We start from the raw sequence: 26315 nt of genomic DNA on the forward strand, positions 1-26315 counted from the left end.
TTATTTTGCACGGCCAAATAAATAAAATCTGAAGATCTTTGCAATTACATGGGGGGTCGGGCGGAAGGAGCCCACCCACCTTAAGGGGAGGCAGGTGCCACGAGGCAAGCAGTGGGGATGGAGGGGGATGGAGGGGGCGGAGTCCCTAGCCGGAAGTGCCTCTGCTGACATCGCTCCCGCCGGCCGGATCGGTGTTGGGGGGAGTCCCGGGTGCGCTCCGCTCCGCTCCTGGTCCGGAGAGTTTGTAAGTGATGCCGGAGGCGGGTGGGCGCAGCCGGGGGTGGGCAGCGGGCAGGCGATCCCTTCGCTTCCTTCCCATTGCGAGAGCTCGTAGGGGGGCGGAACTGGAGATGGGGACCCTGCGCCCCAAAGGAGGGATTCAGGATCGCCCCGGACCGCTCTTCCCATCCTCCACTGAGAGCGACTCGGGCTCTGATCATGGACCCGGCGGGGATCCGACGGACCCGGTTGCCATCCATCCTGGAGGGAGGGCAGGGTCCCCATTCCCACTCCCACGTTTTTAACCCCCTGGGCGATCAAAGTGGGAAAGAGATATATTTGTGCCCCGTCCCCCGACGCTTCCATTGGCAGGTTAGGGGCGGGGGTGCTGAACCGTTGCTGGTGGTTGTTGTTGTGGGCATGAAAGCAGGGCACTTAAATAAAGGATATTGTCTTCTGTATATGACGTAAGAGGGCTGAATATACACAGTAGAGCCTTTCTAAGAGTCCGGGGCATCGGCTGCTGCTTTTTTGGATCATTTGTTGAGAGTGATGACATATACTCTTGCATCATGCCCAGTCCCTTGGTGCTGCGCCCACCTTGCGTGAAGTGTCACGCACAGTCCTAGAATCATCTGTTGGCATATATCTAGGAGGAAGCTAATTGATCTTAAGATAAAGGCCACCAAGCGTCTAGCAGTGCCGTCTGACTTGCAGTGTTTTAATTTTAAGAAAAGTGTGTGCAGAATAATGCTTTTTTAGATTAAAAGAAAGAAAAGGCAAGCGCAACACAGCTTCTGCGAGAGCAGTTTGCATCCCATCGCAACCCGTGCTTTTATGCCTCTTTCCAGCATGATAAAAGCTATTCTGTGTTTTTGGAAAGTTGAGATAAGTTCCTTGTGAGAGGGCAGACTTCAAAATTACTATAAAGTGAAGGGCAAAGTCTCATTCTGGATGCAAAATGTTTATCAATCAGGGTTGCCATAAATACTTGTGTTATAATAATAACAATAATGATAATAATTTATTATTTATACCCCACCCATCTGGCTGGGTTTCCTCTGTTAACCCTGATGCCCTCTTCTTGTGTTTATAAATGCGGGTGCAGTTGTTACACCTGCATCCTACCTTTGGATGAGGCTGAGTTCTCACCTTATGGAGGGGTATTTTAAAGGGTAAGCTTTCTCCCACTTTTCTTTGGAGTTGTGATGTTGCTTGAACTTCTTCCTTCCTTCCTTCCTTCCTTTCCATTTTTTTAAACAACCAAACTGCCAGTCAGCCAATCTCTGGGCAAGATTGCTTTTAAAATTATGTATTCTTTCTCTGTTCTTTTGACTTTGATGAGTTGCATAAACCCTGCCCTGCTGCTGGCTACTAAAATCTCCCTAAAGCTTATATACACATATCTGTCTCTGTAACTCTTTCCTCTGTGCTACTCTCAACTCTTCTGTCTCTATCTTTATAGATCATGTTGCCTTTTGGATTAGAGGGGCAAGAGGTCATTATTTAACAATGGGTAGGAGAAAAAATGTGGGTTTTTTCCCTCTCTGGGTTTTTCCCTCCTCCTGGGTGCTGGAGAGGAAAAGCTATGTGTTTGCAGATTGCATGAATCAAGGCATTGAATTTGGGACATCAGCTGGAATTCATTCTGCCTAGAAGTTGGGAGTTCAGGGTGGACACTCTTAAGCAGGTAATGTAAGCTTAAAGTCTCACTGACAAAACTTGCTATATGTAGAAAGACACTTGTAAACACCACCTTGTATGGAAAGGAATATAGGCCTTTTTATCAAAACAAAACCTCAAATCCTTTCCCGAGGTCCTCTTTTCCAACTTTTATTATAGGATATAGGAACATAGGCTCAGTAGAAACTGTAAAACTGAGTAGATACAGATGTGGAGATCATTTCTAGAGGTGCAGCTCTTTAGTCTGTTCTAACAAAAGTCAGTTTTGTCGTACCTTGAATAGGAACAGATCTGTGAGTCTTGTAAGTAAGCCTACAAAAATGACTAGTTTGCAAGAAAAACTAGCCTGCATTTTCACACTGGCTGCGCTCCCTCCTGTTACGCTAGTAAGAAAAGGTTTTTTGTTTGTTTGTTTTGTTTTGTTTTTGCTGCATTAACATTAGCAGCACCAAATTGACCTTTCTGGGGCATGAGCCTGGGCAGTGTGGTTGGAGGTCCTGGGTGTCCAGACAACAAAATGCCCCTTTCAACTGGTTGCTGCCAAAGAAGGGGTGGATCACTCTATACCTCCTCTGCTAAGCCCACTTGCTAGACTTTCCTTCCTCTATGGCTAGCAGAGGAGAAATGGAGCAATTACACACACACACACACACACACACACCCCAGGCTGCTTATGCACTTGTACCAGGCAAGCTGTTAAATGCAAGGCTGGATGTACTGTAATATAAGCTTTCATGTACAATTGATTAAGAAGTATGAAGTTGCTGGGAATTGCAGATGGGGAGAGTGCGGTTGTGCTCAGGTTCTGCTTTTGGGCTTCCCGTAGGTGTCTGGTTGGCCACTGAAAGAACTGCTTGCATGCTGGAACTAGATGGGACTTTGGCATGATCCAGCAAGGCTCTTAAGTTCTTATGTTCAGTTGGCAGGCTCCTCAATTTAAGATTATGGTTGCTTGGGAACTTCTAAAAATAGGGGGTTCTTCAGCATGAAAAGCAGGGTTAGATCCTAGGAAACCAGTTTAAATTAAACTAATAATATCTGGCTAGCTTAAACAGGAAAAATAAATAAAATATGCACATCCAATTTTGGCCAGGATCTTAGTGTTTCATTTTGTTTTGTGTGATAAATACACAGAAGCAAAACAGTAAAAAAAAACACACACACACAGTAAAATTAAGTGTGTGAACTTTTGGAAGAGGGGGATTTAACTGTCTCAAAACCTCTTTGCTACATGCAATTATTAATAATCGTGGTGCAGCAGCAGGAGATTTTTTTCTTTTCCAGGTCTTTCTAGCACCTTCCAAACGGCCAATTTTTCCAGTGGCAGAGATTAAATCTTATTTTGGTGCCTTTGTTAGCTCTAGCCTTTGAACCGGAATTTTCCCCTTGTTTAGAACTGCTTGATTGGATCTCTATATAATTAGTGGGGTGAGGGGGGAGCAGTAGTTTTCCTCTGAAATATTGAGCTTCGTTGGGCCACTGCAGATTGCCAGACTAGACAAGCTGGATTTGCAGTAACTTGTTATGCTCTAAACAAGAGTTTTCCCAAGGGAAGCTTTCAGGACTTAAGAGTGAAATTAAGTCTAACCAGAACTGAACGGGTAAGTCTTGACATGATATTTCTCCCTTTCTTATTTATATTAAGCACTTTTAGCTAATGGATAAATATACCTGAATACCTCCATGTGCTTTTTTCACACAGTATAGCTTGAAAATAAAGTAGTAAACTGAGGTGGATACAATTCTGTATTTTGTAAGTATTTCAGCGGAAAACCTACGGCTGGAGTTAACAACCATTTTAATGAATATTCTTTTTAGCCTATGAACATTCACTTGTTATGTGTTGTTGGTTTGGTTTAATAAACAATATGTTCTGAAAGCTATAGTTCATCTACCATGAAATTATTGTTTTTTTGAAGGCAGCGAGTTGTAGTTATGAGGACTGGAACTTGGAGGGTGGAGATTGCCATTAGTAAAAATGGAAGCAAGAGCTTCTCCTTGTGGCCATGCCAGAGGAGGAGAGGAGTGTGTGGAAGCAGGCAAATCTGAGGGTTCCGTAGGCTTGCTCCTGTAAAGATAGTTCATTGTTACAACTGTCTTGCCCTGCATAAAGTAGCACGTGTCGTAGGACTTTGGGACTGAAGCAAGACACAAGTGTGTTTCCGGGCATGAACTTTCTATTCTTGGGTTGTGCTTTGTGACTTCACACAAAGTGGCTTCTAAAGCTTGCAGACACAGACACACTTGGAGTTGCTGGTGTTGGCATCCGTCTGCCTCTAGAGACAATGGAGTGCGCCTCCGGGGGTGAGGTCAAACTGCTGGATAATCACAGTGCCTGTTGTGCTTGCAGAGACCAGTAACTTGTAACTGCTGCTGCCTCCTACGTTGTTTTTGCTGTGCTGGCAGCACTGAAGTGACCTCTCTGGGGTGCAAGCAGATACAAAAAGACATGTGGCATTACTCGAGGGATCAAAGGTAACCATAGGAAGGTTAGCGAAACTATTAGCGAAGGTACAGTATTACCCTTGAGTATAATATTCTGGACAAATGTTGCTCTGAGACAACTTTATGCCATTGAAATTTGTCCTTAGCTTGCCATGCCATTAGATTGCTAGTTGCCATCTTCTGCCCTTGTAGCACCAGGAGAGTTTTTTATTTTTATTTTACGCTTCCCTGCAATAACTTCCATCTTGCAGGAAGGTATGCTGGGGATCTAAAACTACTTCTGGCTTTGGCTCCACCCATGTTTGGAATTGGCCATACCTGCTTTTGGCTTGTTTGGCAAGCCAAACACTTGCCCCTCGGGGATTGTGGCCTTTGACTTAAAAGATTCCCCACCCCTAATTTAAGGCTCACTTCTGCTGACTTGCTGCTGAGGGGTTGGAAATAAAAATAGGGAGGTACTATATCGAAACAAGGTTTACTGGTTTGTGCTAATAGAGAATGCAGTGCAGAATCCTGTTTCCAACTAATGCCAGTAGTATATGCATAAGATTTTACTGAGCTTTCTGAGGTCACATGATTTGTTTCAGATCCTGAATGAAATATAATTCTCTGATACCTAGTTCTTTCTTTTTTTAAAGGCAACCTTGTTATTGCTACACCCTGTGATGGTGAAGCCTCCTATTTGTGCAATGTGTGCAAAAGTATTTTTTCCCCTCTTCTTCAAACTTCTGCATATTAATAGCTGGCAGAGAAAGTGCATATGCTGACAAAGAGTGGGAGAATTAAAGGATGGACTGGACGGAAAAAGGATGAACAAAACAGAGTCCAGCTATTAGGGTAAACCTACACAAGTCACTTATGGGACACGGGTGGCGCTGTGGATTAAACCACAAAGCCTAGGGCTTGCTGATCAGAAGGTCGGTGGTTCAAATCCCCGCAACGGGGTGAGCTCCCGTTGCTTGGTCCCTGCTCCTGCCCACCTAGCAGTTCAAAAGCACGTCAAAGTGCAAGTAGATAAATAGGTACTGCTCCGCCGGGAAGGTAAATGGCATTTCTGTGCACTGCTCTGGTTTGCCAGAAGCGGCTTAGTCATGCTGGCCACATGACCCAGAAGCTGTACGCTGGCTCCCTCGGCCAGTAACGTGAGATGAGCGCCGCAACCCCAGAGTCGGACACGACTGGACCTAATGGTCAGGGGTCCCTTTACCTTTACCCAAGTCACTTATAATAATAAAGAAAGTCATCACATGGCGTCCTTTCCTGGTCATGCTCCTCTTGCGAAGTTTCCTTGGGAATTCAGCCCAAAGGAATCAGATTTGCATGTAATTATGTACTGAGGAGTGATCAGAAAACAGCCTTAAGTCCTTAGTTAAATATTGAACTGACCCCTTGTAGGTAATTTCCCAAGGAGGCTTTAATACAGGGTGGAATTGTCAGTACAAGATAACTTGTGACCAAAAGAAGAAGAAGAAGAAAAACCTATTTCATAGATGTACCCCCAGATGAGCCTTCCTCAGCCTGGTGCCCTCCAGATGTGTTGAACTAAAATTCCCATGAACCCCAGCCAGCATAGCCATTTAACTAGGTCTGATGGGAGTTCTCCAAAATATCTGGAGGACACCAGACTGGGGAAGGCTGCCCCTAGATTCCCATCCAAGCATGCAGAGTCCCCATTTGCCAGCCCCTCTTCTTCATACTCCCTCTGCAGTCCTACATGCAGGTTCTGTTCCTTCACAGCACACTCCTTAGAACTCTAGCTAAGGAACTTGTGCTTTTGCCCCTTCCCTTCTTCCTCACTTGGGCCTTACTGGAGGGCCAGTGCTATCCCATAATTCAGTCCTTTCTTATCCTGTTATTCCTGTTTGTTAACTACATGGACTGAACTGCTGTCACATGCATTAGCTGGCTGATTCTGGTAAATCTGACAGCAAAATCAGCAATTTGTACATCGCAGAACACACACTTCCTTTACAGAGATTATATCCATGCGGAAAAAGTGGTGTTGAGAGGTCATCATCAATGAGCTCCTGACCTCAGCCTTGTTTCTATGCGTGCTGCATTCCCCTAGCAACCATTTGCTGCTTTTCTGGCTGGCTGCCCTTCTTCCTGGTTCTGCTCAGCGACTGCAGTCCTTGACAGAAAGTTTCAGCAATCATGTGAAACCATGTGTCTCAAAGCAGAGGCCGAAGTATTTTGAAACTCTTAAGTTCTGAGTGGTTTTCTTTACAGTGCACGAACATAACTGGGAAGAGATGGGGATCAGAATCTGTACAGAGCGTAACCCATAGAAGAGTTCAGAGATGCAGTTCATTCTCCCACATCTCTGTGTATTGCTGAGATCTGACATGCTTTTGCCCGTGATGACAACAAGTAGAGTTTCTTTTACTAGTAAGAGCCAGATTGTTATGCTTCTCGCTACTTCAGTGGCCAGCAGAAACACACAGGCCATACCCCATCTCTTGGGCAGGAGCAATACAGAAGTTGTCCTTTAAATTTGATGGTGCCGCCATGTGGTGGAAAAGTGAGGCACATGGTTGCATTGGAACTCTTGGAGAAAGGACACCTGGGCGGCACTATAATTTGGGATTGTGTAACTGATGAGCAAGAAAATGGTGTGTCAAAATGGAAATTAAAGCTGAAGCGTATGTCAGGCACCATCTCTTCCCCTGAGCTCTAGGGGATGAAAGAGATGGAAGATATCTTTGATGGGGAATGATGGCAGAGATTGGGCAATGCATCCATATAAACCTTAAGGTGTATGTCAACCCCACTTTTGCATGGCTGTATTAGATGGTGAGTTTTACATCTGAGGTTGAGGCTGACATAAAGATGGCAAGCTTCTTAAGGCTGTCAAGCTATACAGACATACTTAGCAGTAACTTCCATTGAACACAACAGGGCTTAGCTTTTGAGTAGGTGTGCATAAAGTGTCACTTTAACGATATACTGAAATAAATCTAATTAAGAACTCTGGCCAGAAGTTTCAACCAAAAAGATGCGTTTACTCATAAGTAAATACAAATGTAATATCAATCCTGTTAAGAATTACAGTCTTAAATGAAAAAATAGTTTCACATTGAAAATTTCCTTGAAAGTCTTTTAGAAACTGATGTCAGGGCTTCTATGATGCGTGTCAGATGTATAATGAGACGACCCAAAATAGAACTATATAATCGAAGAAACGTTGAAAAACTTCTATTACAACAGGAAGATATAACTCGTTTGATGCTGTTTAATAATGATCTTTGTAAAATCTTAAATACTGAAACTTGATGTACTCTATGCTGTCTAATATTATTTGATATTGCCAGCTGAGGAAGGCATCTATGCCGAAACGGGGCCCTGTCCTGGTCTCCCTGGTCTCCAGTCGTCTCATTATACATCTGACACGCATCATAGAAGCCCTGACATCAGTTTCTAAAAGACTTTCAAGGAAATTTTCAATGTGAAACTATTTTTTCATTTAAGACTGTAATTCTTAACAGGATTGATATTACATTTGTATTTACTTATGAGTAAACGCATCTTTTTGGTTGAAACTTCTGGCCAGAGTTCTTAATTAGATTTATTTCATTTTAACGATATACGGCACAGCCCTCAATCTGGGTTGCTGGAGTGCCTATGGCAGCACTTTCCTAGAGCTGGTTCCCTCGCCTTCCTGGATAATTACCAGCGCAAGGAATATCTCCATCCAGGTCACCCTTCCTTGCTTCTGGGGTATAATCTCCATACACATTTGAAACATGCATGCAATTTTCATATCTTTAGCAGAGTTGAAAGTGCTTAGAGAGAAGACACCTGGGAATATCTCTCTCTCTCTCTCTCTCTCTCTCTCTCTCTCTGTGTGTGTGTGTGTGTGTGTGTTTTGAAGAGGCAGAGAGGGCCTGATTACTGGCTGTCAGATCTGGTCTGCACTGGAGATCTATAACACTTGTTGACATTTCAGCCTTCAGCTTGGATTTTGTGCTGCAACGTGGAACTTGTTTCATCAGCCGCTGAGCTGTAGGGTGTGAGGAGGTGATGCCTTGACTGCTGGGAGTCAGGTTGCATCAGCTCCTTCCAGGGCTCTCCTTTCTTTCTATTGGAGCTGATGTGGCTCATCCAGGCAGCAGCTCAGGGATTGGCGGCTGCTGCCAGGGAGTCGTAATTTGCTTCAGCTGGATTTTCAGGAATTAACTCTCTCGACTCTGGACACTTCTGCAGTTCCTTCTATCTGAGGTTTCCCTTTTCCCCCTCCCACATCCCTGCCCCCCCCCCAGCTTTTCTTTTTGAAGAGCAGGGACAGGCCCTTGTTTGACATTGGGACTTTTCTGCACCTGGAATCGATACTTTCAGAAAGACAGTTCCTGGGCTGCATATGTCTGCTTTCTCTAATCCAGTGCTAGGGAGCTGAAGGCAAAAAACGGGGGCTTGTAGCATCACTGAGTCATCGTGTGGCGCTTCCCTTGTCTTAGCACTTCTATTGGAGTGCTTTTCTGCAAGGGCTTCCAGACACTTTTTATCTGGAATGCTTGGGTGAGAAACATGGAAATCCTCTTTTCGCTATTGCTCTTGTCAAAATGAGAGAGTGGGATGTGATCTTTGGAACTGCCACCCTGTCTCATCTTCCCTTCTTCCAGTGCAAATGGAGCAGCAACAGTTTCAGGAAGGATTGAATTCCTGTCTGAAGCAGGTTTGAAATTGAACCCACAGTACCAGGTGTCTATCTCTGGCAGGTTGTGTAGTCCCTGTTAGACAGGCATGTAATCTGGCTGAATGTTGGAAGTCCTTGGTAGTGGTGCTGGGAGGGGAACCCAAATTTTCTCACTTTTCCTGGTGTGTATGTATGTATGCCTGCAATTTTGGAGAAAACCTTTAATAAATAACATGATTACTTTCTTACCAAATTGGAACTTCCTTAACTATTTCAAGAACATGAAATATATAGTGTGTAACTGAACACCTGAAATTTGTACAGCTGGTGCTATATCTGCGAGTTTTAAAGGTTTCAGTTTTATTCAGACAATAGTTACAAATGTATCCAGTGTTGGAGCTGCAAGTTGTTCCACGCTAACCTAGGTATATCTTAGCGTTTGCCAGTTGGGAAGAAAGAAATTAAAAGTAAACTGAACATGTGAAACTATCCGCTTTATAATAAAGATTTGTTATCTGGTCTTAGCCTTGGTATTATACTGCAGAAGCAGGAAGAAATAATATTTTTAAAGAGAAAGGGTTTAGAAAATACCTAAAATAAAGACCAGCAATAAATTTGGATAGTCATATATCATAAGGTTGCTGTCCTGTGTACATTTACCAGTAATTAGGAGCCGGCTACATATACATTGCACTCAGAAGCAAGCTTCACAGAAATTGTAAAGAAAATTGGCTATCCTGAACCCATATTTCTGTTTTTTTTTATTTTGTTCACCCTCAATTCTTAAACCGATTGCATTTCAAGTTTATTTCTCTAACGAGCATCTGCCTAATCCAAAGCTTCTTTTGCACTGAGTTTCATGGCCTTCAGAAAGTGGAAAGGGTGCAAGAGTACAAAGAAGCAAATTCTTGCTGCCCTCTCATGTTAGTCCGGGGGGGGGGGGTCCCTCGGCTGTATTTGTGTATCTTCAAACATGATTTAGGAGGAATTTGAATCAAGTGAAGAATCAGGGGCTGCATTGTACATTGTTGTTTGTTAAAGGAGCAATATGCTTAGCAGACTCATGGAGAAGATGCTTTGTATTCTACCACTTGGAAAATGCACTCCCATTGTAAAGATCTGAAGAATATTGCTTGTTTAATACTGCAAGTAACAATACTACCGTTGAATCTTAACTCTATCAGTTTTTGTAGTAGCATAACTGGCTGCAACATTGTTTTTTAAAAAGCATTCCACATCATTCTGGAAGAGAAAAAAACAATGCATAATAGATTTTTCACCTTTCTCCCAAATCTTCCACTGAAACACTGGAGGGAAATCCTGGGTGGCGGTGATGAGCCACTTCTCACATATTAAACTTTGCTGTAGGGCTGTCACGCAACTTGCCATAGGGAGACTGTCTGGGACACAGGAATAATGGAGAATCATGTAGGCTTCCTTGTTCTCTTGCAGGCGCTGCTGATTCCATCAAGATGCTGTGCAGAGCTGCTCTTCTCCCTTCCTTGCGTTCTTCGGGACAATTCTGGCGGCAGACTGACGTGGCGGGCTCTCACCCTTGTATGTATCAGAAGGAGGCAACTGTGGGTAGAGGCCTTTCGGTTAACAATGCAGAATTGGGAATTTCTCAGCAATTAAAATTCCAGACCTAGGTGTCCTGATTCTTAACTTTGTTGTTGTTCAGTCGTTCAGTCGTGTCCGACTCTTCCTGACCCCATAGACCAGAGCACGCCAGGCACGCCTATCCTCCACTGCCTCCCGCAGTTTGGCCAAACTCATGCTAGTCGCTTCAAGAACACTGTCCAACCATCAGGGGCGGAGAGAGCCGCTCTGCCGCCCGGGGCGGCAAACCTCAAGGCACCCCTCCCCAGCGCACGTGCCCTGACATCATGAGGCATGTGTCGTGGTGTCACGACGCGTGCGCAGCCTCCTGGGTGGACTGCGCATGTGTTGACATGCGCAGTCCACCCAAGATGGCGGGTGCGATCGGCTGGCGCCCCTTCCGACTGGCACCGGGCCGCACCGCGTTTTAAGGCCGCAGCGGGCAAACAGCAGCACTGCTGTTTGCCTGCTGCAGCCTTAAAACGTGGCGCGGCGCCGGTCGGAAGGGGTGCCGGCCGATCGTGCCCGCCATCTTGGGTGGACTGTGCATGTCCACCCAAGATGGCAGGTGCGATCGGCCAGCACCCCTTCCGTGCGGTGTCGATCGCGGGGGTGGGGCCTGCCCCCAGAGTGTCACCCTCCCCAGGGCGGTACCCAGGGTGGACCCCCCCCCCCCGCCCCCTTGCTCCGCCCCTGCCAACCATCTCATCCTCTGTCATCCATTCTTTACTACTGTACTGCTAAAATGTGAGCAGCATGGCTTTGGCAATGTATTGTGTTACTCTGCCCCCTACTGGCTTGTTGAAGCATTGCTGTAGGAATATAGTTTTTTCAAGCCCTTAGCTGTCTCTGCTGATGTTCAGCCTAAAGGGAAAGGACATGGCTTCCATAAAGCCAGTAACAGGTAGGTAGCCGTGTTGGTCTGCCATAGTCAAAACAAAATAAAAAATATAAAAAAATCCTTCCAGTAGCACCTTAGAGACCAACTAAGTTTGTTACAAACCAACTAAGTTTGAACAAACTTAGTTGGTTTCTAATGTGCTACTGGAAGGATTTTTTGATTTTTTATTTTGTTTTGAATAAAGCCAGTAGTTCCATTTCCTTATTTGCCTGTCAGTATCATGTTGCATAAACACAAATGGGGAGCTAAATGAAGAATGTGTGTAAGGGGGAAACGAGGGCTTTACCTCTAGGTGGTGATATAGATTATAGACCATTCTTGTTGGCTGGCAATTATAAACCTAGTCTTTATAAAAGCAGTTACATTCTACCTTCCCATTCTAAAATAAAATGCCCAAGGTGTCCAGCAACACAATATTAAGACACACCACAACATGGTACAAAGCACAATATAATAAAAACAAACCAAAAATGTTTTAATAAACTGGTAAAAAAATAATAAACCAAAACAAGCATACCACTGATAAAAAATATATGTATCTAGTTTTAATTCTATAAATGTTAAATTGTATTTTAATGATGTTTTTTCCAAGTGTATCGTTTGTATCTAAGCTGCCTTGAGTTCTGTCAGGGCAAAAAGGCGGGAGATAGATAGATAGATAGATAGATAGATAGATAGATAGATAGATAGATAGATAGATAGATAGATATTATATATATAATATAATATGGCATGCAAGATGCAAGCTTTAGTTTATGCAGAGTAGAGGAAATTATATTTGCCTTTAACACTGACTGATGCCACAGTTGGCAGAGATGTGGCTAGGGACAAGGTGACCCACTCCCTTTGATTTCTGTTGGCTCTTCTGTGGGTTGTGGTATTTAAACTATCAACATAACTGCAAGGAGACCAAGAGACAAGAGTATGACCTCAGAATATTCTGGTCAGCTGATCAAGTAGTACTTGGAATACTTATTTTGCTCTGCAAAGGTGTTCCTTGGGCTAATGTTTTTTCTCACTCATTTAAAAGCTGGACACTAGTTAGAGCCAGGTGATATGTTCAGACTCCCCCACTCTCTCCAGACCTGGGACCTGGAAAAGGTGAGGGGAGGGGGGTGATTTATGGTTCAATGTACTTTCCTCTAATCCCTGCCTTTGCTTTGTGTTTCAACCACAGGTCTACTGGCTCCTAACCTGGTATTGAGGAATGAGTCTGCTCGGGGCTGGAGTAACATCCCATTCATCACGGTGCCCCTCAGCCGAACCCATGGCAAGTCGTTTGCTCACCGCAGCGAGTTGAAGCACGCCAAGAGGATTGTGGTGAAGCTGGGGAGCGCTGTTGTGACTCGAGGAGATGAATGTGGCTTAGCCCTCGGGCGACTGGCATCCATTGTTGAGCAGGTAACTAGGCCGGGAGGCATTTGGCTGCTTGTTCTCCTTGCCAAACCCTGCCAGTGGCAAGGTTGTCTCCACTCTCTGCTGGAATGCCCAAGCACTGGTAGGCCATTAGCTTTTAGTTAATCATGGCTATTGCTAGAAGTTTGAAGCTCACACTGTGTTTCAAAGATTGCCGTTTCCTGCTCTTTGGCTTGCTGTTAGTTTTATTGTTTGAACTGGGATATTTGCTTGCGTTGTATGCCACCCTGAGATCAGCTGAAGAAGGTTGGATTAGAGCAGAGGTAAAACACACACACCCCCGGGGGGGGGGTCCGTGGCACACACCCAACAACTGTCCAGGACATCCTGCTTTGGGGTGCCATGCTCTCCTATGGTCACATGACTCACGTAGGAGTGTGGCCCGGAAGACCTGTTTTGCGCTGGGACATACTGGAGGGTATGGTGGCACCATTCACATAACTAAAACAACCCCCCAGAGTGGCTGAGGAAACCTAGCCAGATGGGCAGGGTATAAATAATAAAATTATTATTATTATTATTTCCAAAAGTTGGGGTGTCCAAGGCTTGCCTTTTGCAAAACAAGGAGTCTGCATTACTTAGCTAATTGGGAACCACTGGATTAGAGGAATATTTGAATACACAGATAACAGTTGAAGGCAGGGCTTAAATGTAATGGGCAGCAGAGTGCGGAGGGGCAGAAATATGGTTTAATATTAAAACACATATAGTTAATATTAAAATATTAACTTTAAAAGGCAATGCTTTTGAGACTCCCACCAAGACTAATGGTATCTCAGGGTCTGCCTGTGGTATCTTGCAATGATGGGGGAAGTAACGTAAGGGGAATAAATAATCCTCATTTTAAAGATGCATTGTAACAGAGCGCTGATGCCCTCAAAACATCTTCCACCGAGGTGTTGCTGCAGTCAAGTCAAGAAAGCTTACATTCTTACTGCTTTGGAGAAATGTTTTCCTGCAGAACAATCGCAGCAGCGTCTATAAATTGGAAGCGAGGTAGGGTGGCTTTAAATTAGACTAAGAGTTGTTTCTCTCGTGCCTGCAGGTATCAATGTTGCAAAACCAGGGCCGGGAGATGATGATCGTCACCAGCGGGGCTGTGGCCTTTGGGAAGCAGCGGCTGCGTCACGAGATCTTGCTGTCTCAGAGTGTGAGGCAGGCTCTCCACTCAGGGCAGAACCAGCTCAAGGACATGGTGAGCAAGGGGGAGAGCGACCTGCGTTCTTCAGCAGTGGTGTAGAAACCGCTGTCCCTGGCTGACTTGTTCTCTAATCTGTGCAGGCGATTCCTGTGCTGGAGGCTCGAGCCTGTGCAGCTGCCGGTCAGAGCGGGCTGATGGCTCTCTATGAGGCCATGTTCACACAGTACAGCATCTGCGCAGCCCAGGTAGGGAACTTTGTACATGCTCCTCCTCAGAGTCTTATCAGCTGCCTTGGGCACCATGCAAGTTCTCTCTTGACTCCTGGAACAAGGCTCACTTTCGTGCTGTTTGCCAGGAAGCCTAATTCTTTCCAACGTTAGGGCCCCCCAGTTCAGTACATGCCCAACACCTTGTCCCTCCATCACTTACTTTGCTTTGCCCAACTTAACACTCCTCCTTTCCTCCACCCATTAAGGCCACAACAATTGCATTTCAGATTTCACAACAGGCTAGCTGAGCTTTTGCATCTGAAGTGGTTTGTACATCGACCCTTTGCTTTGTTTACTTTGACTTAACAAAACTCCCATTTCCTTGCTGTAAGAATTTACCTGGTTCGTTCGTAACTTGCATGCTTGGCGGCCCTCTTCACGCCGAAACTGATAGTGGATAATTTTTGTCAGAGCAGTTCTTTTCTTCCTTCCAGATTTTAGTCACCAACTTGGATTTCCATGACGAGCAGAAGCGTCGGAATTTAAACGGGACACTGCACGAACTGTTGCGGATGAACATTGTCCCCATAATCAACACCAATGATGCTGTGGTTCCTCCCCCAGAGCCAAACAGTGATCTTCAGGGGGTAAACGTGGGTAGCGCATTGCAGTGGGTGGTGGTTGCTCACTCGTGGACCCGCTAACACGCTGGCTCCGGGCTGTAGTGCACGCTAACGTCATAACGCTCTGGATTCTCCAAGGTGACTTGCTGCTTGTGGATGTAGTAGATCTGGCTATTTGGTGTTGCTTGTGAGGCTAGCTGTTGACTCGAGGCTGGTAGTATGACTCCTAACTATCTACTGTTGCGCTTTGCTTTTCTATGAATTGCTTGGGCATTGGGTTAGCTCTCGCCTGGCTAGTATTGCTGACTTTTAAAATGTGTGTTCCAGGTAATCAGTGTGAAGGACAACGACAGCTTAGCAGCCCGTCTGGCTGTGGAAATGAAGACCGACCTGCTGATTGTTCTTTCGGATGTTGAGGGTACGAGAGTTGTTCTGTATCTGGCTAAATGGCCAATGCAGCTTTGTGATCCTTTTCAGTGCTGTGGTTCAGGAAGAGGAAATTTAGGGAATTGACTGTGAGGCTAATTGTAGTCAGCCAGAACACTCCAATATTCACAGTGCACGCCTTTAAAGGAGAAGGAGTTAGTCATTGCTTTATTCATGCTGGTTAGAAACAGAGGAGCAGAGTTTACATTATTTGTCTTGGACTGCTGACAGTTTCTTAGAGCTTAGAAATGGATTCACCTCTTCCCAGATCACTTGACCTGAGGTATCATATTCTGCCTTTTGCTTCTAAATTCTGGCTCTGGCTATCCCTTAGTGTGATAGCTTACGGTCCAACTGGATGACTCGATACTAGCAATGCAGTCCCTATGGTTCAGAGGATCCAGTCACCTCAGTCTTTTTTCTTTTCTTGTCTGAATGGTAGAGGCCAAAGATTTATTTTACAAATGTATGCACATTGTTTTTCAACCATAATGATATTGAAGGTATGTTCCAGTAGCTCATTCCCACTGTTCCATTTCAGGACTCTTTGATAGCCCCCCAGGATCAGATGACGCAAAGCTCATTGACATATTTTATCCTGGAGACCAGCAGTCTGTGACGTTTGGAACTAAATCACGGGTGGGAATGGGAGGCATGGAAGCCAAGGTTGGTCAAGCTCCTCACCATTTTGCTGTGTTTGTGTCCATTTACTGGGGAAAATAGGAGGGCACTTTGCAATATCTTAAGACCCCGTTTAGCCTTTATAACAAACATGTTAATTTTCTAGATTAATTTTATAAAAACACTTTTATGTTGCATCCTATGCCATGCCTGTGAGATAAACTACAAGCTGCTCATGGCAGTAATGAGAAACCTGTGGCCCTCCAGACTACAACCCCCATCATCCCTGACCCTGATGCTGTTGCGGGTTAGAGTCCAACAACATCTGGAAGATCACAGATTCCCCATTCCTGGCTAATGGGGAAAGTTACCTCTGTTTTTTATGTCTTGAAAAAGTGTTGATCCTTAAAAGTTTTTACACTCCTTACAGAAATCACAGCAAATAACAATGCTCTTTTGTTTGAAAATGTGCATTAAAAATATTCTTCATTTGCAGGTGAAAGCTGCCCTGTGGGCTCTCCAGGGAGGTACCTCAGTAGTGATTGCCAATGGAACTCATCCCAAGATCTCTGGCCATGTCATCACAGACATTGTGGAAGGAAAGAAAGTTGGCACGTTTTTTTCAGAGGTGAAGCCTGCAGGTAGGTTAGCATGGTCAGGTCCAGAATTTGTGGGGAACAAAGGATGTCAGTCATCATGGTGCAGAATTTTTGGGAGGCTGGAGGCAGTTGGTTACTTCTGCTGTAGAATAAAAACCACAAAGAACTGTGAGGGTTGAACTATTTGTGCTTTTGTTGTATGAGACAGAAGGGTGTTTAAGGCCCCTTTAGGGGTTGTCCTGCTAAACACTTAAGGGGTAAATGTTGCTTCTGCAATGTGCACCCTTTTCTCTGGACTTGTGGAGTGGAATGTTCAGCCACGTTTTGATTCAAGAGTGGGAGAAGCGAAGATAAACTCTTCTAAATATTCTCCATTGAATATGTGGTGGCCAGAATTAGCGTGATGAGGAGAAGAAGAAGAAGAGTTTGGATTTGATATCCCGCTTTATCACTACCTAAAGGAGTCTCAAAGCGGCTAACATTCTCCTTTCCCTTCCTCCCCCACAACAAACACTCTGTGAGGTGAGTGGGGCTGAGAGACTTCAAAGAAGTGTGACTAGCCCAAGGTCACCCAGCAGCTGCATGTGGAGGAGTGGAGACACAAACCCGGTTCCCCAGATTACGAGTCTACCACTCGTAACCACTACACCACACTGGCACCACACTAGTATGTAACCACCCTCTGCTTATTTTTATTTTTTTAAGGCCCAACCGTGGAACAGCAGGCTGAAATGGCTCGAACAGGAGGCAGGAGTTTGGCAGCACTTCAGCCTGAACAGGTAACCAGCCCAGTCAGTCACATTAATGTATGTTACAGCCTTGAGAGCACATACAGGGCATTTGTAGTAAATGCAAAAAAAAAAGGCAGTAGCCCCAGACTGAGATGAACAGCTTGCATAAATGTCGAAGGTTCAAGTTTCCCCATTTAATAGGTGGAAAGGACACTTTGGAAATCTGCACTAGTAGTTTTCAAAATCAAGCTTTATTTACTAGACCGATCAAGTACACTTAGTTTCACTTCTGCAGGCATGCAATTTGACACAGTCATGAAACATCTGTGTCAAAGAGTACATATACTATAATACAGAAAAGGCCTGGTATTTTTTAAGACCTGCTGAGCTAAATTCATCCCACTGGCCATCAGTAGCTCAATAATGTTCTTGCTTTTCTGCCTGCCTTGGAATGCAAAATGGTGATTGTCAAGCTCCTAGAGTGCCATGATAATGGGGCTCTTAGACTCTTGTTTGGCTCAGAATCATAGAATCGTAGAGTTGGAAGGGACCACAAGAGTCATACAGGCTGTGTTGTGCATTCCTTACTCATGAAGGATGTTCAGTGGGATCTTCATAGCCTAGATTAATCTTCCCCCAAGTTGCAGATATTTTGGACTCCCAACTCCCATCAGTCCCAGCTAGCATGGCCCAATGGTCAGGGATTATGGGAGTTATAGTCCAAAACATCAGGAAGGCTGATCTGAGTCATAGCTCAAGCAGCAGGATCTAGGCTTTGAAATCTGAATTATCAGTCCACTTGGAGCATGTGGCACCTTCTACCATGGTTAGGATGAGGGGAGAAGGGAGGGGAGGTTGATTTTTGTAGAGCAGGTGCTCCAGGGGGGATAAATTGAGTTGCAAACTGAACTAGCAAGGATACCTATCCAGCAGCTTGACTGAAGAATAGTTGAGCAGTCTTGGAGATAAACCAAAGGGCCTGGCAACTCAGTGTGAGATTGGGCTGTGGGTTTGAAGGAGCTAACAACATCAATATGGTGACCAGAGAGCTGGTCACAATCAAATGCCTGATGGTGGTTCCCTGTCTATTTTACTACAGAGAGCAGAGATCATCTATCATCTTGCTGACCTTCTGACAGACCAGCGAGAAGAGATTCTTCAGGCCAACAAAAAAGATTTGGAAGAAGCTGAGAATAAAGGTAAACCGGGTGGAGTCTGTGTTAGGTCTGTGGTGAGAACAATTTCTCATCAGGCCAAGTGGGTGATGCTGGAGATGTCTGAGGCTGCCATTTATTACTTCAACGGACTAGAAAGATTAGATGAAGAAATCTTGGGAACATCCAGAAGCCTTTGGCCAAATGTTCCTTTAACACTGACTTTGTTTTTGTTTCACCTGAGCACCTTTGTTGTTCATGCTTCAAAACAGAAAGGAATCTTTCTAGCCAAAACTTTTAAACAGCCTAGCTTCACAGTTGTCTAAAGGAACCAGGTGAAGTTCTTGCAACAAGGTCATAAAGGCTTTTCCTATTCCAGAAAAGCCTATGACGTCTCCATGGTTGCAAACCCAGGGGTCCTTTTCTCTACATAAAGCCAATCATGTGGTTCATTAGACCAGCTGAAACACAGATTGCAGGAAAAGATAATGTGATAAGTGCTTTGATTGTTCTGAATATGGTCACCTTTGTATTAATTGTTTTCAAAATAAGTTTTAAATTTTTCTTAGCACAGCTTGTAACAAACAAATGTAACAAGAAATAAACATAAACCATGAACCAATACAAATAATATTAACACTTTTGCATCAATAAGATCTCAGATGCAACCACTTCCATCTGCTGACTCAGTGTTCAGATTGAAGTCTTTGTTTCTGTTGTTTCATTCTAATCATTCATGAAATGACTGGCTTCTGCTTCCATTTCAGGAAGATTGGCCCTTCCTTTGTTGAAGAGACTCAGCCTGTCAACCTCCAAACTGAATAGTTTGGCCATTGGGCTGCGACAGATTGCAGCGTCATCACAAGACAGTGTTGGCCGTGTCCTTCGAAGAACACGAGTAGCGAAGGATTTGGAGCTGGAGCAAGTGACTGTGCCTATTGGGGTCTTATTAGTGATTTTTGAATCCCGGCCTGACTGTCTCCCCCAGGTGTGTGAAGAAGTCACTTGGGAAACAAAGCAAATATCACTTGCTATGAGCTGCGAAGGTCTCTGACTGTGGATTTCCCCACCTTGCTCCCCCAAGGAGGGAAATAATTAGTACTGAAAGTGTTGCCAATTGAGGTTTGTGTGTTGTGGTTAGGATGTGAATGTGTTGTAGCGAGCTTGATAGTTTGTCCTTTATTTTGTATAGTGCCCTCCATTGGGTCCTTTTAAAAAGTTGCGCAGCCCGAGTAGCCTCTGGAGCTATGCATCTTTCCTTGAATTTTGATCAGGACTTCAGAAGGGACATAGTTATAGCAACTCCTCTGCTTCCCATCCAGATATATTGCATACCCACCATCAATTTGGGACCTCCCAAAAACAAAGCTTTAGCAGAAAAAACATGCAGCATTGCAACCTTGGAAGCATTACTACTGAAATACAGCAAAGTGACAGATCTGAGCTTGATGGGACCATAACCCATTCAGTGTTGTATAGTGTCAAAAAGTGAGGGAATGGTGGTGAGGAGAGGACGAAAGGGACAAGGGGAACGAAGATTCAAAATAAGTGGTATAAGGAAGAGTAGCCACTGCATTGTCCTCTAGGTGTTGGTGGACTGCAACTCCCATCATCCCTGAGCATTTGCTATGCTGACTCGGCCTGATGGTTATTGTAGTTCAGCAGCGTAGGGCACAACATTGGCTGCCCATGAAATATGGCACTGTACATTTATTATTGTTAAGTCAGAAATGGTTCACAGCACTCTCACAATACATTATAATTCTTAGGTGCTGCTATGGTTATAAATGTGTTCTTTGATGCTTGTCTTCCTCGCACTCCCTTCTTTCTGGCAGGTATCTGCTTTGGCCATTGCCAGTGGAAATGGCTTACTGCTGAAAGGAGGGAAAGAGGCATCGCGCAGCAACCAGATCCTTCACCATCTGACTCAAGAAGCCCTTTCCATCCACGGGGTGAAGGACGCGGTGCAGCTGGTAAGTGCCTATGAGCAGAAAGTGGGGAGGGGGCAGCACCGTGGTGACAAAACACAGGCTGGGAGGGGTCAGAATCTGATATATTACTGAATCAAAAATAAACACTAAACCTCCACATAATCTGCATTAAAAAGAAATAATGAGTAATGGTGCCTGAAAGAGAACCCTGGCAGAAAGAATTTCATTAAAGTATTTTTTCCCCTTTTATGAAAAGAGGAAGATGTGTTTTTAATTGAAATGTGTTAGGCTGCTTAAATCTTGCTTCAAGTTGGTTGGTGATTCTTTGTGTTGAGTACCTAAAGCAAATCTTTATCTTTTGAGTTCACACATGGCAGGCAGTTCATTGGGACTGGGCAGGGATCCTGGAAATGTCTGTAATCTGGAATTGTGATCCATTCAGAGCTATTTCCAGGCGATCCCCTGCCCCATGAACGTTACTGTGCTGCTTTGGGACTTGTTACCTTCTGTCCAGGTGCTTTGACAAGCTACTTATTTTCTGTTGGGTGTACACACACACACACACACAATCACAATCAATTGTGCCCAAATAGCTGGACAGTTTCCCTACTGTTGGGTATGTATTCTCTGTTTTGTCCCATACTGTATTTACTCTACCATGGGCAACCTCTGTAACTCTCCTGGCGTGGTCTTTACAGGTGAATACCAGGGAGGAGGTGGAAGACCTTTGCCGTTTAGACAAGCTGATAGATTTGATCATTCCCCGTGGCTCGTCTCAGTTGGTTCGGGATATCCAGAAAGCTGCTAGAGGAATCCCAGTGATGGGCCACAGTGAAGGAATTTGTCACGTGTATGTGGACTTGGAGGCCAGTGTGGAGAAGGTCACCAGAATAGGTGAGATGAGAGGACAGAGATTTTTCTTCTTCTTAAAAGGGTTTGAGCTAAGTATGAGAGGGCATGGGTGGTCAACTTTCTCCTCCTTAACCTATTTATTTCAGATGCTCTACAGCAGGGGGAGGGATGGAAGTCAGATTGGGATCTACTGGTAGATCGGTAGATCAGAGGATAATTTTCAGTAGGGTAATGGCAGTTTCTGATTCCTAATTCTTTTAGCATAAGTAGCAAGAAAAGAATTTTGCTTCCTAAACTAGGCTGTTAGAATCCCTGATCTTTAGTAACTTGGATATATATTTGTACCTCTGTCCACAGGCAATCCCAGTGTCTTGTTCATGGGGTGCAATAGGTAACTGGCTCCCCTCCCTAAGCACTCGGCTGCGGATGGTGGATCCTGGGATTCTAGTAAAAAACAAAACAAAAACCCAGTATAGATCCTGCATGCCCAATATTTGATCCTGCGTGCTGTGCAGCACCTTTGTAACCAATAGTTTGTCCTTCATCCAGTGAGAGACTCGAAGTGTGAATACCCTGCAGCCTGCAATGCGCTCGAAACTCTCTTAATACACCGGGACTTGCTGAGAACTCCCATCTTTGACCAGATCATTGACATGTTGCGAGTGGAACAGGCAAGTAAAGACGGCTGGAACAGGCTGGACGTGAGAGAGTGGCTGCCACGAGTTTCTGCTCAGTGAGATGCCAGCTAAGAATGGATGCTGCAGATGCAAACCTTGAGGGGTGTTCGTCTGCTCCAGTTGCAGCATGATATAGATTTATTTGGGCAGTAGCCTTGTTCTTATAGTAGTGTGTGGCTTGTCCTGAGCATACATTGCACTTTGGGCCAGCTTTTCTAATGATGCTTCTTGGTGTCAAGGTCCTGGAATGCATCTGCGCTGCACCTCTGCCTAGGCTGAAGAGCCACAGAAGACAAGCATATATGGAAAGCAGGTTCCTGTTGAAGTTGTCTTAGTCCAAGCTTCTTGGGAGATTGGAATCTTCTGCTTGCTGATCTTCTGTAGTAGGGATGGGCAGAACTTAAAGATAGTGAGAGGTTAGTTGCTGCATTCTTGAAGGAGGACTTGGGGTTGGCTTGTGAACATGCTTTCTCCGCTAACTTGAAGCCTGAGAGCTTTGAACAACAGGAATGAATGAGATTCAGCCACCAAGCCCACAAAACAGGATGGGACTGTGGCAGTAGGCTACTGTGAGGAAAGTGCTAGAGAGAGGAAGGAAATTTCCTTCAAAAGTACAAAGGAAGGGACATAGGAAACTGCCTTGTGCTAATTGTCTAGCTCTGTATTGACTGTACTCTGAATATCAGCAGCTCTCTGGAGTTTCAGACAAGAGGCCTTTTTCCTGGAGATGCCAGGGATTGGGCCTGGGATCTTTCGTGTGGGCAACAGTGTGTGTGCTTATCACTGAGCAATGGCCCTTCTGCGCATTGTTTGGCTTCCCTCTTTGCATAGAAGGTGCTTGGAGGAGGAATGTGCAGTGAAAACGTTTTGTTCTTCCATCAGGTGAAGGTTCACGCTGGCCCCAAGTTTGCCTCCTACCTGACATTCAGCCCCTCGGAGGTGAAATCACTGCGCACGGAATATGGGGACCTGGAGTGCTGCATTGAAGTGGTGGACAGTGCACAGGATGCTATTGAACACATCCACAAATATGGGAGCTCCCACACAGATGTAATCATCACAGAGAACGGTTGGTGGCCAGTCTAACGTCTTGTGTGCATTTACACTCTTTGTGATGGTTTCTTTCTGCATTCGGGGGCTCCAGGATTGCCTCAGTTGGGACTTTGAGGGACTTTTTTCTCAAGTTACCTTTCTAGGGCCAGGCACCCTCCACAATGTGTGTCTCTTCCTTTGCTGCTGTAGGAACAAACATCTGGTGATATGGACCACACTGGAGGAGTCCAAGCCACATCTCCTTCCCCTGCCTGTATTGCCCTTCCCAGGTACATGAGCACTGCTGCAGGTGTGGGGAGGAGCTGTGGCCTGGGTTTCTCTTGCGTGGCTGGAGTTACCAGAACAGTGCAAGAGGAGCACATACTAAGAACATAAGGAGAGCCACACTGGGTCAGTCCAAAGATCCATCTAGTCCAGCATCCTGTTCTCACAGTAGCCAACCATATGCCTGTGGAAAGCCTGCAAGCAGGACATCAGTGTAATAACGGAAGTTCAACGGGAGAAGCTGTGGGGAGGAAGGCTAAAACGGGGGAAAGACAAACAGGAGGCAGGGAGGAAGGCAAAAACGGAAAGACAAACAGGAGACAGGCGGAAGTTCAACGGGATAAGCTGTGGGGAGGAAGGCGAAAACAGGAAATACAGAGAGGAGGCAGGCGGGAGTTCAACGGGAGAATCTGTGGGGAGGAAGGCAAAAACAGGAAATACGGAGAGGAGGCAGGCGGGAGTTCAACGGGAGAAGCTGTGGGGAGGAAGGCGGAAACAGGAAACACGGAGAGGAGGTAGGCGGGAGTTCAACGGGAGAAGCTGTGGGGAGGAAGGTGAAAGCAGGGGGGGAGGGAGACAGAGAGGAGCCAGGCAAGAGTTCAATGGGTGAAGCTGTGGGGAGGAAGGCGAAAACGGGGGGAAGGCAAGCAGGAGGCAGGCTGAAGTTCAACGGGAGAAGCTTGGGGAGGCAGGCAAAAACGGGGGAAAGACAAACAGGAGGCAGGTGGAAGTTCAACAGGAGAAGCTGTGGGGAGGCATGCACTTTCTCTTTTACATCTTCCTTTTCCATTTCACAAAATGAGCCACAGCAACGCTTGGCCGGGTCAGCTAGTATATATAAAAAATTATAAAAGGCATTGACTAAACAAGTGACCATTCTGTTTCAGCCCACATTTGGCACAGTTCTATTGTAAAGCAGTTGTGTTTTTTTTTTAAAAAAAAAGAAATCCTTTTGTCACCCCCAGAGAAAACAGCAGAGTTCTTCCTCCAGCACTTGGACAGTGCCTGTGTGTTCTGGAACGCCAGCACCCGCTTCTCGGATGGCTATCGCTTTGGGCTAGGTAAGGGAGCGCGATGGGTGCCCTGTGCCGCTGGTGGCCAAGTTACACATTTTGCGTGAGGTTGAGAGTGTTCAGGGAGGATACATGGTCACCTTTAAAGTTAAGAATATTTAAGGAGATTCACTTGCAACTTCTTTTTAAAGCTTTGGAGTACTTTAGAATTAGAGTGATGCAGGCCATCCCAAAGGAAGAGTTGGAGGTAGAGGCTACCATAAACAATAGCATTTATGTAGACAATGTAGAGAATGGCCTTCTCCAACCTTGGATCTCCAGATGTTGTTGGACTACTGCCTCCATCATTCCCAGCCAGCATGGCCATTGGTCAGGCATGATGGGAGTTGTAGTCCAACAACATCTGGGAACCCAGAATTGGGGGAGACTGCCCTAATTCCAAGGACGTTTCTGAGCACAATTCAAAGTTTTGATGCTGACCTTTAAAGCCCTAAATGGCCTCAGCCCAGTTTACCTTAAGGAGTGTCTCCATCCCCATTGTTCAGCCCAGACACTGAGGTCCAGCTCCGAGGGCCTTCTGGCAGTTCTCTCACTGCGAGAAGTGAACTTACAGGGAACCAGGTAAAGGGCCTTCTCAGTGGTGGCACCCACCCTGTGGAATGCCTTCCCAGCAGATGTCAAGGAGATAAATAACTATCTGACTTTTAAAAGACATCTGAAGGCAGCCCCGTATCAGAAAATTTATAATGCTTGATGTTTAGACATTATGTTGGAAACTGCCCTGAGTGGCTGTGGCAACCGAGTCAGATGGGTGTGTTATAAATTTTTTTAAAATCATTATTAATTAGAGATGTACTGTAGGAGAGATTCAGCTGAGGCAGTCAGTGACAAAAGAGTGGCTGCTGCTTGGAGTAATCTATAGCAACACATATGTTTGCATATGGGTAAAGCACAGGTCTGTGAGCAAACTCTGCATTAAGTCCCGCACAATGTGGCAATTCAGCGAGAAAAAAACCCTTAAGATAAATTACTCGGTGGGCACTGAGGAATTAGCTGCTTTCCTTCAAGCATTCATTGTGGTGCTGCGCCAGAAGATGAAACCGCAAATCCATAGATGTCTAAACCTCATGAAGATGAAGGAGCAAATTGCCAGGTCCAGAGCTCAAATGCAGTGCAAGAAGGATGAGAGAAAGTTGGGGGAATCTTGAAATATGGGTGAGAGAGTTCTGGTCAACTTGACTTGTGCCATTAGACTGGAGAATTTCCTTCTTGCCCTCTTCAACCCAGTTATTCTATTCTCTGCACACAGGGGCTGAGGTTGGCATCAGTACATCGCGTATCCATGCCCGTGGGCCAGTTGGAATTGAGGGGCTGTTGACCACAAAGTGGCTGCTGAGAGGGGAGAATCACATCGTTTCCGATTTCTCTGAGCAAGGAAGTATGAAGTACCTTCATGAAAATCTCCCCATCCCACAAAGGAACAGCAACTGAGCACCCAGGTGGGGCAGGTGCATTTTTATGGAGACTGTTACGGTTTCAGAACAGAGTCTTGGAAAGGAGAGGAACCTCCACCTTCTGGAATGCGGAGTGTTTTTGCACGCTGAGCTTCTGGAAACTCCCAAGCGGTGACTTGCGGACCTTGTTTTGCGCCCGAGTTGTTTCTCCTCACACTGCAATGCGTAGATGTTGGGTGTCAACGTTGAAAGCACCTCCTTTGCGCTTGCAGCACAGAAAAGAGGACTCTGGTACTCCACTCCAAACGATGGGGAGCTTTAGGGTTGACATTGGACCTATTTATTGATCTGGATTCTTCTTTTCAGCCATTCACCGAGGGGGGGGGGAGATATTCCACACGCCCCATGCTTTTCTTGCTTCGAGAATGCAAGAAATGCTTGGTCATTCTGCTTTCCTTTGGAGATTTGAAATCTGAAAGAGGTTGCAATGACAGTTCTTTACAGTTCATGTCTTATTTAAAATGTTAAATCACCTTTAATAAATATTCCAGGTGCATAATGAATTTTTGGGGAAAAACAGCAACCAAGCAATGCTTTCCAGGCTAATTTCCTTTAATAGTTGACTCATGGAGTGGGGAGAATCACAGTGGTAGAACTATAACTGTTTTTCA

At 45.2% G+C, this 26315-nt stretch overlaps 1 protein-coding gene across 4 annotated transcripts; it reads left to right on the forward strand.

Annotated features, from left to right (window-relative positions):
• The first annotated feature begins 138 nt into the window (after positions 1-138).
• Positions 139-26034, forward strand: ALDH18A1 (aldehyde dehydrogenase 18 family member A1). Of its 4 annotated transcripts, none has more exons than XM_033149937.1 (18): positions 139-244; positions 10433-10537; positions 12658-12881; positions 13942-14091; positions 14178-14282; positions 14723-14899; positions 15197-15287; positions 15837-15961; positions 16413-16557; positions 17221-17294; positions 18346-18445; positions 19168-19388; positions 20236-20373; positions 21030-21225; positions 21733-21854; positions 22743-22929; positions 24143-24238; positions 25500-26034. In XM_033149937.1, exons 2-18 carry the CDS (start codon positions 10453-10455, stop codon positions 25679-25681), a joined length of 2418 nt encoding a protein of 805 aa, XP_033005828.1. In that variant the 5' UTR covers positions 139-244; positions 10433-10452; the 3' UTR covers positions 25682-26034. The 4 variants fall into 4 exon arrangements, with proteins under 4 accessions (XP_033005828.1, XP_033005829.1, XP_033005830.1 ...); XM_033149938.1 differs by having other exon boundaries at positions 14723-14893; XM_033149939.1 differs by having other exon boundaries at positions 140-244; positions 14741-14899.
• Positions 26035-26315: the final 281 nt, after the last annotated feature.

Source organism: Lacerta agilis, chromosome 5 (genome assembly GCF_009819535.1).
Source record: "Lacerta agilis isolate rLacAgi1 chromosome 5, rLacAgi1.pri, whole genome shotgun sequence".
NCBI lineage: Eukaryota > Metazoa > Chordata > Lepidosauria > Squamata > Lacertidae > Lacerta > Lacerta agilis.